This window comes from Pelodiscus sinensis, chromosome 9 (genome assembly GCF_052426305.1).
Source record: "Pelodiscus sinensis isolate ZL-2025 chromosome 9, ASM5242630v1, whole genome shotgun sequence".
In the NCBI taxonomy this organism is placed as follows: Eukaryota; Metazoa; Chordata; order Testudines; family Trionychidae; genus Pelodiscus; species Pelodiscus sinensis.
Window position 1 is genome coordinate 49,684,592 of NC_143060.1, and position 14,151 is coordinate 49,698,742.

Here is a 14,151-nt window from a genome sequence, read left to right on the forward strand (position 1 = left end):
ATCATCCTCCAAGAGCTTTGGTGCTCCCCTCTTGATGTCTAGACCACCTGGCCAATGGAAAAGTAGGAGCAACTGAGGCTGATAATTATATCCCATCTGTAGAACTGTGTGTATGAGTGTGTACGTGTGGTGGATAATTTTAGTAGCTAGGGACAGCAAATGATTTCTTCATTCACAATAAATGTGGCATATTGCCTTATCCCCCAAAGAACATTCTGCTAATTCTATTTCTCTAAGTATAACATAGGGTTACCACTTTTCTGTAATAAACGTAATGCATAATTTTCCCCTAGCGTTATTCTAGGAAATGGATTATCTTTTATGACTGCAATTTAGAGGATAGTGATTTAACATGGAACATTTCAGTCCAAATGATTAAAGATTGACAAAAGCTATGAGCAACTGTAAACTGGTCTTACATAGAGAAGTATTGTATAACATTTGGCATTATCAGTGCTGCCTATAAAAAAAAATTCAGAATTATGGAATATAACTCAGGATCAGGGACTAAAACTTTTTTCTCTTAATCATTCAGAATCATGGATTTTAATGTCATTTTTTTAGCAGCAATGGAAATAAAGAGCTATGACAGCTATTCTAACATTCAAAGTGTAACTCTTTGTGAGGTATAGAATACTATGATACAGACATATCAAAGCAATGGCATATGTAGAAGATACAAATTCTTATTTGCCTCTTAGGCAAATAGAGGTTGCATGAAATTTTGGTTGCCATCAAAAAGAGGCAAAGCAAGGTGCTCACCTCTGAGTATCTCCTTTGAATGTTACAGGAAGTTTTTCGGGCGATAGCCTTTTCTGGAAGGTGTATAACTCCCTCTCCCCTCATCCAGTACCCTATTTTCTCTAGAGGTACAAAATGGCAACCCAGAGGCAGCTCAGTTATCCCCTTTTTCAGCAGGACAATGTCATGTTAAATATGAGTTGCTCTAGTTTGGATGAGAGCTCTGAGAAGAATGTGAGCCAAATAAGAAATCAAGAGTGTGACGGGGGAGGTTCTTGGGTTCCAAAGACAGGGGGAAGGGCTAAGGGCCATTGCGCACCAGGGGACATGTGCCTTCCTTCTTTTGAAAAGATGAACTCAGCCTGGGTGGAAGAGGAGCTGAATGCTAAGATTTTTCTCTTTGCCCCTGGCTAGAGCTACATCATATAACAGCACAGACACCCCTTTTCTGCTGCTGGCATGATGGGGGCTTGACGAGCCAAATCTGAGCAAGGAGGACTGTGGGGTGGCATTGCTGCTATAGTGCATGGAATTGCAACACCATTCAAAATTTCACCTCATCTGGTTTCTTGCCTCTCCCACTTATACAGTCTTTCCAGAACCCATAAGCAGGCTGCAGGTTTTCCCCAACCCAGTAAAACTGGCATGTACCATGCACACAAACACATATATTAGTTACTCCATTCTTTCATAAGCCCTTGTAGAATTTCGTTTCTCAAAAATCAACGTAATATAGGGATTGGAGCAGGTGAGCAGAGAATGTTACACTGAATATTAGGTCCTGCAGACTGAACTCAGTTGAATCACTGTATTAGACTCATTTTGTTTGCACTTTGTTTGAAGGAGAAGAGGTCAAAAGAAGGACTCAACCTGTATACTCCAGCAGCAGCTAAGGGAATACATGATGATTTCCCTCCATTTCTGTAGGGAAGGAAAGTAGCCATTGGTTTTGTATCTTTTGGTTTAAAAGAAACAAATACCAGTAATTATCAGGGGTCTAGACGGTTGTACAAGATGCTAATGTATTAATGAACTATAGAAAACAACAGAATCAATTTATTTCATTATTTTATTTGAAACTCCATTTGATGTGAAGTAGAAGCCCCAAATCATTGTAAATTTCAATCCAATATATAACAAAAAAGAACTTAGGCTGAAGTTGTTCTGTAGGGTAGAATACAACTTTAATATATAAAGTTTCTTTTTGTAAATATAAATGAAATCAAAACTTTAATGTAGGATATAGACTCAAGTCTTTCTCTTCCTCCATGGAAGGCTCATGGAGCACAGTCAACAATTATAAGGCTGAAATAATATAGAAGCAAATATTGTAATTCCACACAATCTCTCCCATACCCTAGCTTTATTTAGCACACATATGTTTATTCTTTTGCAATTCTTCCCAGTATATTATCTGTTCATGTGATTGAATTCCATGGGAAGTAATCAGGCTGTTGTATGTACAAGGAGAAAATGGGACTTTATGTATATTAAACAAATAGTTATTAGGTGGAGGTACCATATTAATTCCTTCTTGTTCAAGACAGAGTGCTACATAAACATCTTCCAAGTACAAGAATTTGACTTTTAAAGATGCATTGATAATTTTTGCAACCAAATTCCCAGAAAAGACATACCCTGTTCCTGAACAAAAATCAGGATAGCGCTCAGATGAGTAGACCTCCTTTGGTACGTACCATTTGCTTTCAATATGGCGATGAGGCTTTGCATTTCTCATAAGGAAGCCAGTGAAATAATATGATGAAGGAGGCGTGAGTGGTCTTAGAAGACTTTGTATTAAATATTCTGTATTAACAAAAACATCAGTGTCTGTTTTCATGACAAAATTTGCACCAGCACAGTAGGTGGCAACCCACTTCAAGCCCATTATGGTTTTAAGAGTCAGGTTCTTGTAGGTGTCCAGAAAGTTTTGTTGAATGATGTCATGATATTGATTGCTCTCTTTCAATATAGCTTCATTTCTCTCTTTATCATTAACACCCAACATAAATAAGCGAATAACCTTTGTTCCTGGAATCACTGATTCATTCCCCCAGGTTTTCCTGATGGCTTCTCTGAGAGGCTTTTCATCAGCTTTGGTTGCTATTAATAGTACTAGGAAAGGAGTGCTGTCTTTACAGAGATCTCTTTCATTAATAAGAAACCGAAAGGGCTGAGTATCATTGAGTTCACTAGCAAATGGTGCCACATTTGCAGTTGGTCCTTCTACCTTCCTGTTTAATAAGAATGGTTTGAATCTGAAAATATTGCTTCTGTTTTCTTTTGCTGTCTGAGGTTTGTCATATCCTTTGATAGGAAATGCAAATCTTTCCATTACATTCAAAGCAATGTTTTCTTTAACTTTGATTTTTGCTATAAGAGCAAAGTAATTAAAAGTCACAGGAATGAAAATGAAATATATTCCTACAAAACAGATGGAGCCAATCAAGAAAATACACATCTTGGAACGCTTCCAAGGAACAGTAAAAAAGCGTCTATAGTGGGTCATGTTGGCAGTTTTCAAATTGATATAAACTGCTTTTGGTCATGCAGACATATGAAGAAGAGTGGTTGTTTGCAGCTGATTGGTTTCTTCCATGACAAATTCAGATCATCAAATCACTTCCATAGTACTGAATGTTCAAGGTTCTTTTAGCTAAACATGTTCCCTATTTTATGCTCAGACTGTACGCAGGTTATTTTCTTGTCAAAAAACTGGATACTGTATTTTTGGACTTTACTGTTACCTTCATTTTCCAGCTTTGCTCTCTGAGGATAATACACAAATACAAAATTATAAACGAAACACTTATTGTCCAATGCAATGTAGCCCAAACTTTACAAAATTTCTCAGCTTTTATGATACGAAAAACAAACTGCAGTGATAGAATTTCATTTATATGAAAAGTATAACTCCAAATGTTTTCCATATCCTGTGTCTTTCCATTAAAACTGCAACTTTAACACTAATAGAATTATCCATATATCTTGACAGAAAAAAACTCCATAACAAGTAAATATGCTAAAGGCAAGAGAGCATATTCTATTTTAAATATATAAGTTTAAGAAACATGCTAAAATGAACCATATTTGTAGTAATAACAGTAACAAAACCTTGACATAAATATATTTTATCTATTTGTATCAGTCATAGGTCAATTTGACATGTACACAAACTCATCACCAGTCTGCAGATGAAAATGACATGCCTGTACTTTCAATTTTGATTATAATTTGCAAGTATTTCAATTCCTTTTATAATGTTATTGCATTTTTAAGTAGAGCTGGGTGAAATTTTTCATTTCAATAGTTTGTTTACCAAAACAATTTGGATCACACAAGAGTTGTGTCTACTTTGCCTAATTACTTTGGAGGGGGAAAAAAACTCATCAGAAACATTGAAGCAGTTTGTTTTGTCATTTCTGAAACAAAATGTGTTAACTTTTCAGTAAGCTTTTTCTTTTTCAGAATTTCGCTGAATTTTATTTTTTAAAAACTGAAAAGGACTTTAAAACAGCAGAAATGAAATATTTCCTTTGAGTTGAACAAAATGTTTCCTTGGCTTGAAACTTTTTAAAAACTCTTTCATTTGGTTGGAAAGTTAAAAACAAAAACAAAAACAAAGCAAGCAAACAAATAAAGAAAACCCATGGTTTATCTTGCATTGATCCAAACAGAGTTCTTTTTCAGTTTGAGACACCAAACTGAAAAATTGATTACTCTTGGTTCTGCTTTTAAGTGAATTTAGCGTTGATGAAAGGTGATAGATGCTGAAAAGTCTATGCTATGTACTTGACTCAGGAATTCAGCTAGAATCCTACATGCACAGGACCTGAAAAGCATGGGCATTCCTGCGCCTTAGTTCCAGATGGACAGCCTCAGAGGCTTGAAGGTAATTCTGTGTCCATAAGGGCCCTGGGGTTTGATTCAAACTAATGCAGCCCGGAGAGCACTTCCTGGTTCGAATCAGCTGGCGATCGGAATAGCGTGAGCAAGATTATGCTAATGAAGCACAGGATATTTAAATCCCCGTTTCATTAGCAATTTTGATAGGCTATTTTTGCATCCCAGTCTCGAGATAGGGAGCAAGTGTAGACGTACTCGTACAGACCAGTGAGTTTAACTTTTGTGCCAGGAAAGTTAATGGAGCAAATAATTAAGGGATTAACTTGCAAACACCTGGACAATAATAAGGTGATAGGTAATAGCCAGCATGGATTTGCAAAGAACAAATCATGTCAAATCAATCTGAGAGCTTTCTTTGATAGTATAATGAATCTTGTGGATAAGGAAGAAGCAGTGGACATGGTATACCTAGATGTTAGTAAGGCACTTGATACTCTCTCGCATTATTTTCTTATCAATAAACAAGGCAAATACAACTTAGATGGGGCTACTATAAGGTGGGTGCATAATTGTCTGGATAACCATTATCAGAGAGTAGTTATTAAAAGTTCACAGTCATCCTGGAAGAGCATAACAAGTGGGGTTCCATGGGGGTCTGTTTTGGGACCGGTTCTGTTTAATATCTTCATCAACAATTTAGATATTGGCATAGAGAGTACACTTATTAAGTTTGCAGATGATACGAAGCTAGGAGGGGTTGCAACTGCTTTGGAGGACAGGGTCATAATTTAAAATGATCTGGACAAACTGGAGAAAGGGTTTGAGTTAAATAGGTTGAAGTTTAATAAAGGCTAATGCAAAGTACTCCACTTAGGAAGGAACAATCAGTCTCACACATACAGAATGGGAAGGGACCGTCTACGAAAGAGTACTGCAGAAACGGATCTAGGGGTCATAGCGGACCATTTGTTAAATATGTGTCAAGAGTGTGACACTGTTGCAAAAAGCAAACATGATTCTGGGATGCATTAACAGGAGTGTTGTGAGCAAGACATGAGAAGTCATTCTTCTACTCTAGTCTGCACTGATTAGGCCTTAGTTGGAGTATTGTGTCCTATTCTGGGCAACTGTAATGGGTTGGAGTGGCCACCCAGTAACCCCCTAGGGGGAAATGCCCCTTCCTGAGCCTTGGTAGGCAGCACCGGACCCTAATGACTCACCTGGGAGGAAGCCAGGGGCCAGGTCCAGGGATATAAAAGGCCTGCTTGAAAGTCCAGTCAGTCCCCGGCCAGCAAGAGAGCCAGAAGCCTCCCCAGCCCAACCCAGTGAGGAACCAGAGCTGGGAGAAGCTAACGATGGACCTGGGCCAATGGGCCCACTATTGGAGGACTACCTGGAGGGTCTGCTTATCTGGCTGGAGGACTCCAACACTCACTGCCCACGGGACCGGCCCCGAAGCCAGGTACAAACCGAGGTGGGGGGGAAAAATAGACCGGCCCAGGAATAGCCGACCTCGGTCTGGCAGAGGGTCAGTGGGCTGCGGTACGGACCCCTGCTGGCCCAGAAACAAAAGGTCAGTGTGTTTGAACACGGATCCCTAGAGACCCAGCAGCTGACTGATTGGCTGCTGTTAGGGCCCTGAGCTGGAACGTGTGGTGTAGGGAAGACCCGCATCCCCCTAACACCCACTAATCGGGTGGTAGTCTCCCCTCTCTCTCTTCTTCTGCTACCACAGGCAAGGTGCCTGAACCCCTCCTGAACAAGGAGATAGACTATTTGCTTTTGTTTACCAGTGGTGAATTGGTTTGCTTGATTACTGAAGCCCTGCCCTGCTCTAGAACTGAGTTACAAACGGATTACTGCTGCAGCCCTGCCCTGCACTAGGGCTGGGCTATAAACTGCTTGATTACTGCAGCCCTGCCCTGCACTAGGACTGGGCTACAAACTGATTACTGCTGCAGCCCTGCCCTGCACTAGGGCTGGGCTATAAACTGCTTGATTACTGCAGCCCTGCCCTGCTCTAGAACTGAGTTACAAACTGATTACTGCTGCAGCCCTGCCCTGCACTAGGGCTGGGCCATAAACTACTAATACAGTAGTCCGGCTCTGAACCAGGTTCAGACTTAGACTGTGTGTAGTGGGTTGGAGTGGCCATCCTCTGATCCCGAGGGGGCCACCTCCTTCCCCGGGGTTTGCAACACATTTCAAGAAAGATGTGAAGAAATTGGAGAAGGCCCAGAGAAGAGTAACAAGAATGATTAAAGGTCCTAGAGAACATGACCTATGAAGGAAGGCTGAAAGAACTGGGTTTGTTCAATTTGGAAAAGAGAAGATTGAGGGGATGTGATAGCGGTTTTCAAGTATATAAAAGGGTGTTACAATCAGGAGGGAGAAAAATTGTTCTCCTTGGCCTCTGAGGACAGGAAAAGAAGCTTAAACTGCAGCAAGGGAGGTTCAGGTTGGACATTAGGAAAAAATTCCTACCTTTCAGGGTGGTTAAACACTGGAATAAATTGCCAAGGGGGGTTGTGGAATCTCCATCTCTGGAGATATTTAAGAGTAGGTTAGATAGACATCTATCAGGGATGGTCTAGATCAGTGTTTCCAAAAGTGTTCCACTAAACCACTTTGAGAAACACATTAAATGGCCGCTGGGATTTGTTTATTTAATGGCGCTGTGGCCACGGATCCTTGTGGCTCCCACTGGCTCTGTTTCATCCTTTGTAGCCAAGACGAGCCGCTGCATGTACATACATATACAAGGTTCATTTTCAATATGATTAACAAGGGAACAAGGTGGCATGGTTCAGCCAATAAGCCTCTGCAGTGGGAATTAGGACACCTAGACTGTATTCCTGGCTCTAGGTCTGACCAGCTTTGTGATTTGGTCAAGTAGTTAATATTTAATACTTCAGAGGAAATTAACCTCCTTTGCAAAACATACTGATTTTTTGTTGTGCTGAATATGAGTAGAAGATCACAGAACACCACCCGCAATTTTATATGAAAGAATGTTTCCCCTCCCACCATCTCTCTCATCTGTTTTATGACAGCATCTCATTTAAGCTGTGACAGCGTATCAGCTAAGCAGTGTAATTATTGTTCTAAGAATTGTTGACCTGTTGGCTTGTCTCATGTACCATATGTTATTGAAGCGTACTATAAATAGAATGACACTACTGGGGTATACTACTGAAACTAGGCCGTTAATCATATCAAAGCTATATATATATATATTTCAGTGTATAGGCAATACACTCTGACATTAGTGAATATGTACGTATGTATGTATATAGTCATGGTAAGAGTTGGATTATGGCTAAAAGAATTGCAAGTCCAGAAGGAAGACAGGTCCAGGTCATAAATTCTATACTCTCATCCTGAGAAGACACAGAAGTGACCACAAATAGTTACAGTAAAAAAAAAAACCTCTGCTAAATGGATGCTTTGGGGGGCTTTAGCAATCTGGTTACTAGACAGTAGGGACAGGTTTATATTTACCATAAGATGGATGCGTTGAAGGTCGATCTTCTAGCGTTTGATTTAGTCGGTTTAATATAGACCCATAAATCGAATGCTGAGGGCAGCTTTCACTGGCATCCAGTACTTCTCCTTTGGTGAGGAGTAAGGGAAGCTGATGGGAGTGTTTGGTTCTATTGGCCTCCCACAGTGTGGACGCTGCCTCGGCTCAGCTTAAGGTAAACTTGCTAAGGTCACTGGACAAATGACTGAGTATTTTATAAGTTACACAAATATGGGACATAAAACAGGATTTTGCTACACTGGCAAGGATGCCATGTGAAAAATGGTTATGAAGTCACAGGATCACTGACATTTTTATACAAGTGTTATTTCAAATATCAAGCCCTTCTGAGAACTGCAAGATGGACAGATTTTAAGGGATTTTTGTATGGAATACAAAAACCTAGTGTTTCCTCCTAATCAACAAGACTGGAAATATGTTGAGACAGCTTGGCTGTGTCTAGACTGGCATGATTTTGTGGAAATACTTTTAACAGAAAAGCTTTTCCGTTAAAAGTATTTCCGCAAAAGAGTGTCTAGATTGACACAGATGCTTTTGCGCAAAAGCATCCGTGCCCAGTATAGACGCGCTTTTGTGCAAGAAAGCTCTGATGGCCATTTTAGCCATTGGGCTTTCTTGTGCAAAAAATTAAGGTGCCTGTCTACACTGGCCCTCCAGCGCAAGTATTCTTGTGCAAGAGGGCTTATCTCTGAGTGGGAGTGTCAAAGTATTTGCGCAAGAAGCACTGAATTCTTACATTAGAACGTCAGTGCTCTTGCGCAAATTCAAGTGGCCAGTGTAGACAGCCGGCAAGTTGGCAAATCACAAACCCACTTTCTTGACTATAGCAGTGCTTCACCTAACAAGAACTGCTAACTGCAGTGACACAATAGTATAGGAATCTGGGGCAGGTAATGAATCATAGAATCATACAGCTGGAAGAGACCTCAGGAGGTCATCAAGTCCAACCCCCTGCCCAAGGCAGGAGCAATCCTTACTCCACACATGTTTGGCTGAAATCTGTACCAAAGCCTAGAATCTACATCTGCTCCTCCATCAATTTAGTTTTGAAGTTGCCTTATCACTAGTGGTGGTAATGAAAATGGCTGAGACAGAAGAGGCAGTAAGATTAAGGGGGAAAGAACCATTTATGAAGAGTAACATGCAGTAAGTTTTCTTTAAATTGCTCTGGGCATGCCCTTTGCATTTGCCAGCCATTTAATGTACATTGTGTGGAACTGTGTACTTAAAATCATCCCATTATCATTTAATTGTATTGATCTGAATGTTCTAAGACATGACTGGGTCTTTGTAAAAAAACTGAAATAAATCACTGGATTTTACACAAAGAAGATCAATATAACTAAAAATTAGGAAAACTATCAGAGGGGTAGCCATGTCAGTATGTATTTATTTGGGCATAAACAGAGAAAGTGGGTCTTTGCCCACAAAATCTTGTACCGAAATAAATACATTAGTCTTTAAGGTGCCATGGGACTCTTGTTTCTTCAGTATCATATTTCCCAACAGGATTTCTATATAGGATCTTTTCTAACAGAAGCAGGATCTTTAATATTAGGTATTGTAAGAGAGTGTACATAGCAACTGCCACAAGAAAGTATAACCAAGAATTATAATGGACAAGATAATAACCATGCCATAGCTAAACTGGGGCTGGGCTTGCTGAGGGAAGGCAGCTCTGCATTATGGCCAGGAAAGGAGAAGAGAAGATCAGAGACTGCTGCAAATAGTGAATGGTGGTCAACTTTTGTGGCACTAATTCTGAATGTGAGGTCTGATGGTCATAGCAGTGAATGCCCTGGAAATGGGAAGCCCCCCTTTTTCACACAGCGGGCAAGGCAGCTCTGAATAAAGGGACAGACCATGGGAGGGGAATTGGGAACTCCTAGGATTGGTATGACAGAGAGCCAGCCTCCTGCCCCACTCTTAATGCCACCTTAACTCTCCCATGAAGTGTATGGGGTGACCTGGATGGAAAATGAAAGGGAGCTGGTGGAAGCGCCAGGTAATTATTTGAATAAGCATGAATTTGCTTGCACTGTGCACTCTGCTCACTCTAGTGAGAGTGAGGGGGGATTTGATAACAGCCTTCAACTTCCTGAAGGGAAGTTCCAAAGAGGATGGAAAGAGGCTGTTCTCAGTAGTGCCGGATGGCAGAACAAGGAGCGATGGTCTCAAGTTGTGGTGGGAAAGGTCCAAGTTGGATATTAGGAAAAACTATTTCACTAGGAGAGTGGTGAAGCACTGGAATGGGTTACCTAGGGAAGTAATGGAGACTCCATCCCTAGCGGTGTTTAAGTCTCGGCTTGAAAAAGCCCTGGCTGGGTTGATTTAGTTGGGATTGGTCCTGCCTAGAACAGGGGGCTGGACTTGATGACCTTCTGAGGTCTTTTCCAGCTCTATGGTTCTATGATTCTATGGTTCTATGAGACCCTCTGAAAATTAGTTATGACTTGCTGAAATACTAAATAAAATTATAGAGCATCTTTAGTGTCAGAAGTGCCAATTTATTCCAGTTACATTAATGAAAAAAAACCTTGTAGTGGGCCTTATATGTAAGGAGGAAAACAAATTTAATTCATTATACAAGTTTCTTTGCAGGGTAACTAATATACTTCACCAGACAATGTTACTATCACTGTGTTTTCTAAAAGACCCCTTTTGTTAAAAACATACATGCAGAGAGAAGCAGGAATTTTTGTATGATTTCCTGATGAAAAAAACCCTTTCTGCAAAATTGAAATTTTCAGTGGGAAATTGTCAGAAAAAATGGTTTCAGAAAAAAATGGTTTCCTTCCACATATAAAAGAAGAGAAAATGAAGATGATGGAGAAGAAGCTTGTAAGTGGAAACCCAACATACTGACAAATTCCACTTTGGCTATCCTGAAAAATAGTTTTTCAGAATTTCTGATCAGCAGAAAAGAGAGATTTTACTTTCTATTGTGAACCCGGGTAAGCCTTGAAATTTTGCACAGGACATACATTCAATTATCAGAACAGTTTTACAGAAACTTTCTGCCTGGAAGAACCTACAGTCTCAATAGACAAAGCAAACTCAGGTTGAGGGAAGCAGTATTACACCCACTAATCTGGCAAATCAAAGTCCTCCAACGAGAGAACAATTAGGAACAAATAAAAAGCAACAAGTTACTGTACTGTATTTTAATATTAAAGAAGAAAATGCAAAAGTGCCAGTGAAAATGAGGATACATGACCTCTTACATGAGGTCGTCAGTGCTTTTCCGGAAATTCAAGCGGCCAGTGTAGGCAGCTGGCAAGTATTTCCGCAAAAGCAGATGATTTTGCGGAAAATCTTGCCAGTCTAGACACAGCCTTCATGTATAATTTTCATCACTATTTGCCCACTTTTACATGCAAGTGTATGAAGATAAAAGCATAGCTATATAGCAGTCTTCATGTTACAAAAATTGTTCTCATATTCTCATATTGTTTTTTTTTTTCTTTGTGATTTTCCTTCCCATGCTGAACCTGCTTGGCATAATTGTATTTTGCTTACATTCCTTTTACACCCATATACCCTTTTTGGATGAAAGCCTGAACCTGTTGAAAAGGCGATGGCAAATTCATAGAACACATTCCTTAAAGCAGCTGAGAACATTCACAATTCATAGTTTGATAAATAAACAATCAGATGATTGGGAACAGCATTCATGCAGCTGAACAAAGCTGCATTTATTTTTGCAAATATTCTCTGTACTTTACACTTTGTACCTGAGACTCTTAAAATGTTCAAGCAGATAGAGAGACTCAGCCCTTGCACTGCCTTGTCTATTAAAATTCTTTACAGAAAAATCACGACTAAAATTCATATTGAAAACAAGATTGTTTCTTACCTACGTAGATTCATGTGGTATCTTAAAATGACCTAGAGCTCATGCAGGTTTACTCTTCTGATGGAGGATTTAAACTCTCAGTTCCTTAGTCCACTAAGTAAGTGTGATCTAAACCAGCAAAAGAAATATGGGAGTGACTTATATTTATGAACGCTGTTATTTTTTCTTGCATGGGTGGGACCTACACGTTAAAGCAAGTCATATTATAATCCATTTTGGCAACACTTTGTTTCCTTGTTTGCTCATTGACTGAAATACGAGAGCGGTAAAAGTTGAGCTAGAGCTAGTGGTAATGGGCTTGGTTCAGAAGTTAGTACAGGAAAAGAACTAGTTAAAAATTACTTAGAAAAGTTAGATGGCTACTAGAACCAGAGCCTGATGAAATACATCCTAGAATACTCAAGAAGCTGATAGAGGAGATATCTGCACCTTTAGCTATCATCTTTGAAAAGTCATGGAAGTTTGGAGATATTCCAGATGACTACAAAAAGACAAAGATAGTGTCATACTATAAAAAGGGAAATAGGGACAGACCAGTCAGTTTAACTTCTGTGCCAGGAAAAATAATGGAGCAAATAATTGCAGAGTTCAATTGAAAATATCTGGAAGATAATAAGGTGATAAAAATAGTCAATATGGATTTGTAAAGAACAAAGAATGTCAGGCTAATCTGATATCTTTCTCTGTTAGGGTACGTCTACACTAGCCTCCTAGTTCGAACTAAGGAGGCTAATGAGGGTGACCAAAATTGCTAATGAAGCACGGGATTTAAATATCCTGCGCTTGATTAGCATATTCCCGGCTGGTCGCCATTTTGAAAACTGACTAGCCCAAAGTTACTGCCTGCGTCTACATGCGACAGAAAAGCGGAATTCCGAGATAAACCCCTTGGTTCGAATTAACTGTTAAACCTTGTGGAATGAGGTTTATGGAATGAGACTTACAAAGTCTGCAGATGATACCAAGCTGGGAAGGGTTGCAAGTGCTTTGGAGGAAAGTACCATAATTCAAATGTATCTGGCAAACTGGAGAAATGGTCTCAGGTAATAGAAGGAAGCTTAATAAGTAGAAATACAAAGTACTCCACTTAGGAGGGAAAAATCCATATCACACATACAGAATGGGAAGCGACTGTCTAAGGAAGGAGTACTGCAGAAAGTGATCTAGAGATCGTAATGGACCACAAACTAACTATGAGTTAACAGTGTGACACTGCTGCAACAAACACAAACATGATTCTGGGATGCATTAATAGGAGTGTTGTGAGCAAGTCATGAAAAATAATTCTTCCATTCTACTTTGCACTGATCAGGCCTTAATTAGAGTTTTGTGTCCAGTTCTGAGCACCACATTTCAAGAAAGATGTGGAGAAATTGGAGAGGGTACAGAAAAGAGCAACAAAAATGACGAAAGTGCTAAAAAACATTAGCTAGGAGGAAAGACTGAAAGAACTGGGTTTGTTTAGTTTAGAAAAGAAGTCTGAGAGGGGACATGATAGTGGCTTTCAATACCTAAAAAGGTCTCACAAGAGAGGGAGAAAATTGTTAATAATAGGACAAATAGCAAAGGGCTTTAATTGAAGCAAGAGGGGGTTAGACTGAACAGTAGGAAAAAAATTCCAATTGTCAAAGTGGTTAAACACTGGAATAAGTTGCCTGGCGAGGTTGTGGAATCTCCATCTCTGGAGATATTTAAGAGCAGGTTTCATTGAGACATCTACCAGGGATGCCCTAGATGGTGCGTGGTCCTGCCGTGAGGGCAGAGGGCTGGATTTGATGATCTCTTGAGGTACCTTCTAATTCTAGTGTTCTATGATTCTAGTATTCTTTTAAAGTGCTTCATATGATGATCCCAAGGTCCTTTCTAAACTCCAAGCCAATTTAAGCATCTCCCACTCAAGCAGAACTCTCTGTGGCCATGATGGAAGTTTCTCCTGAAAAGTGGCAGTGGATTTGTCTCAGGAAGCAATTTATTCACCTATAAATGCAGCCAGGTCAGGTTTGGGATGTGTAATACAAAATTTGGAACAGGATGTGAACATAAATCTTGTTATCCAGTAGCAAGAATGTAAGTGGGAGGAGCAATTTAGAGGTGCTGAATATATTTCTCCAGACTGCAATTTTAGCCAGGTCAATGGGGTGCATATCGACACAGAAATCTCCAG

The 14,151-nt window shown here is 39.8% G+C and overlaps 1 protein-coding gene across 2 annotated transcripts in view; it reads right to left on the minus strand.

The window, feature by feature from the left end:
* Positions 1-1,792: 1,792 nt before the first annotated feature.
* The window catches only part of LOC102444287 (beta-1,3-galactosyltransferase 2-like), a 93,296-nt gene continuing 80,937 nt past the window's right edge, over positions 1,793-14,151 (minus strand). The window contains exons 3-4 of one of the 2 annotated variants that reach the window (XM_075936729.2): positions 11,988-12,095; positions 1,793-3,510 (exon numbers count right to left, since the gene is read on the minus strand). In XM_075936729.2, coding sequence (XP_075792844.1) covers positions 2,105-3,250 — 1,146 coding nt within the window. In that variant the 5' untranslated portion in view covers positions 3,251-3,510; positions 11,988-12,095 and the 3' untranslated portion in view covers positions 1,793-2,104. The remainder of the gene's footprint in view (positions 3,511-11,987; positions 12,096-14,151) is intronic. The other variant, XM_075936730.2, reaches the window with a different exon arrangement.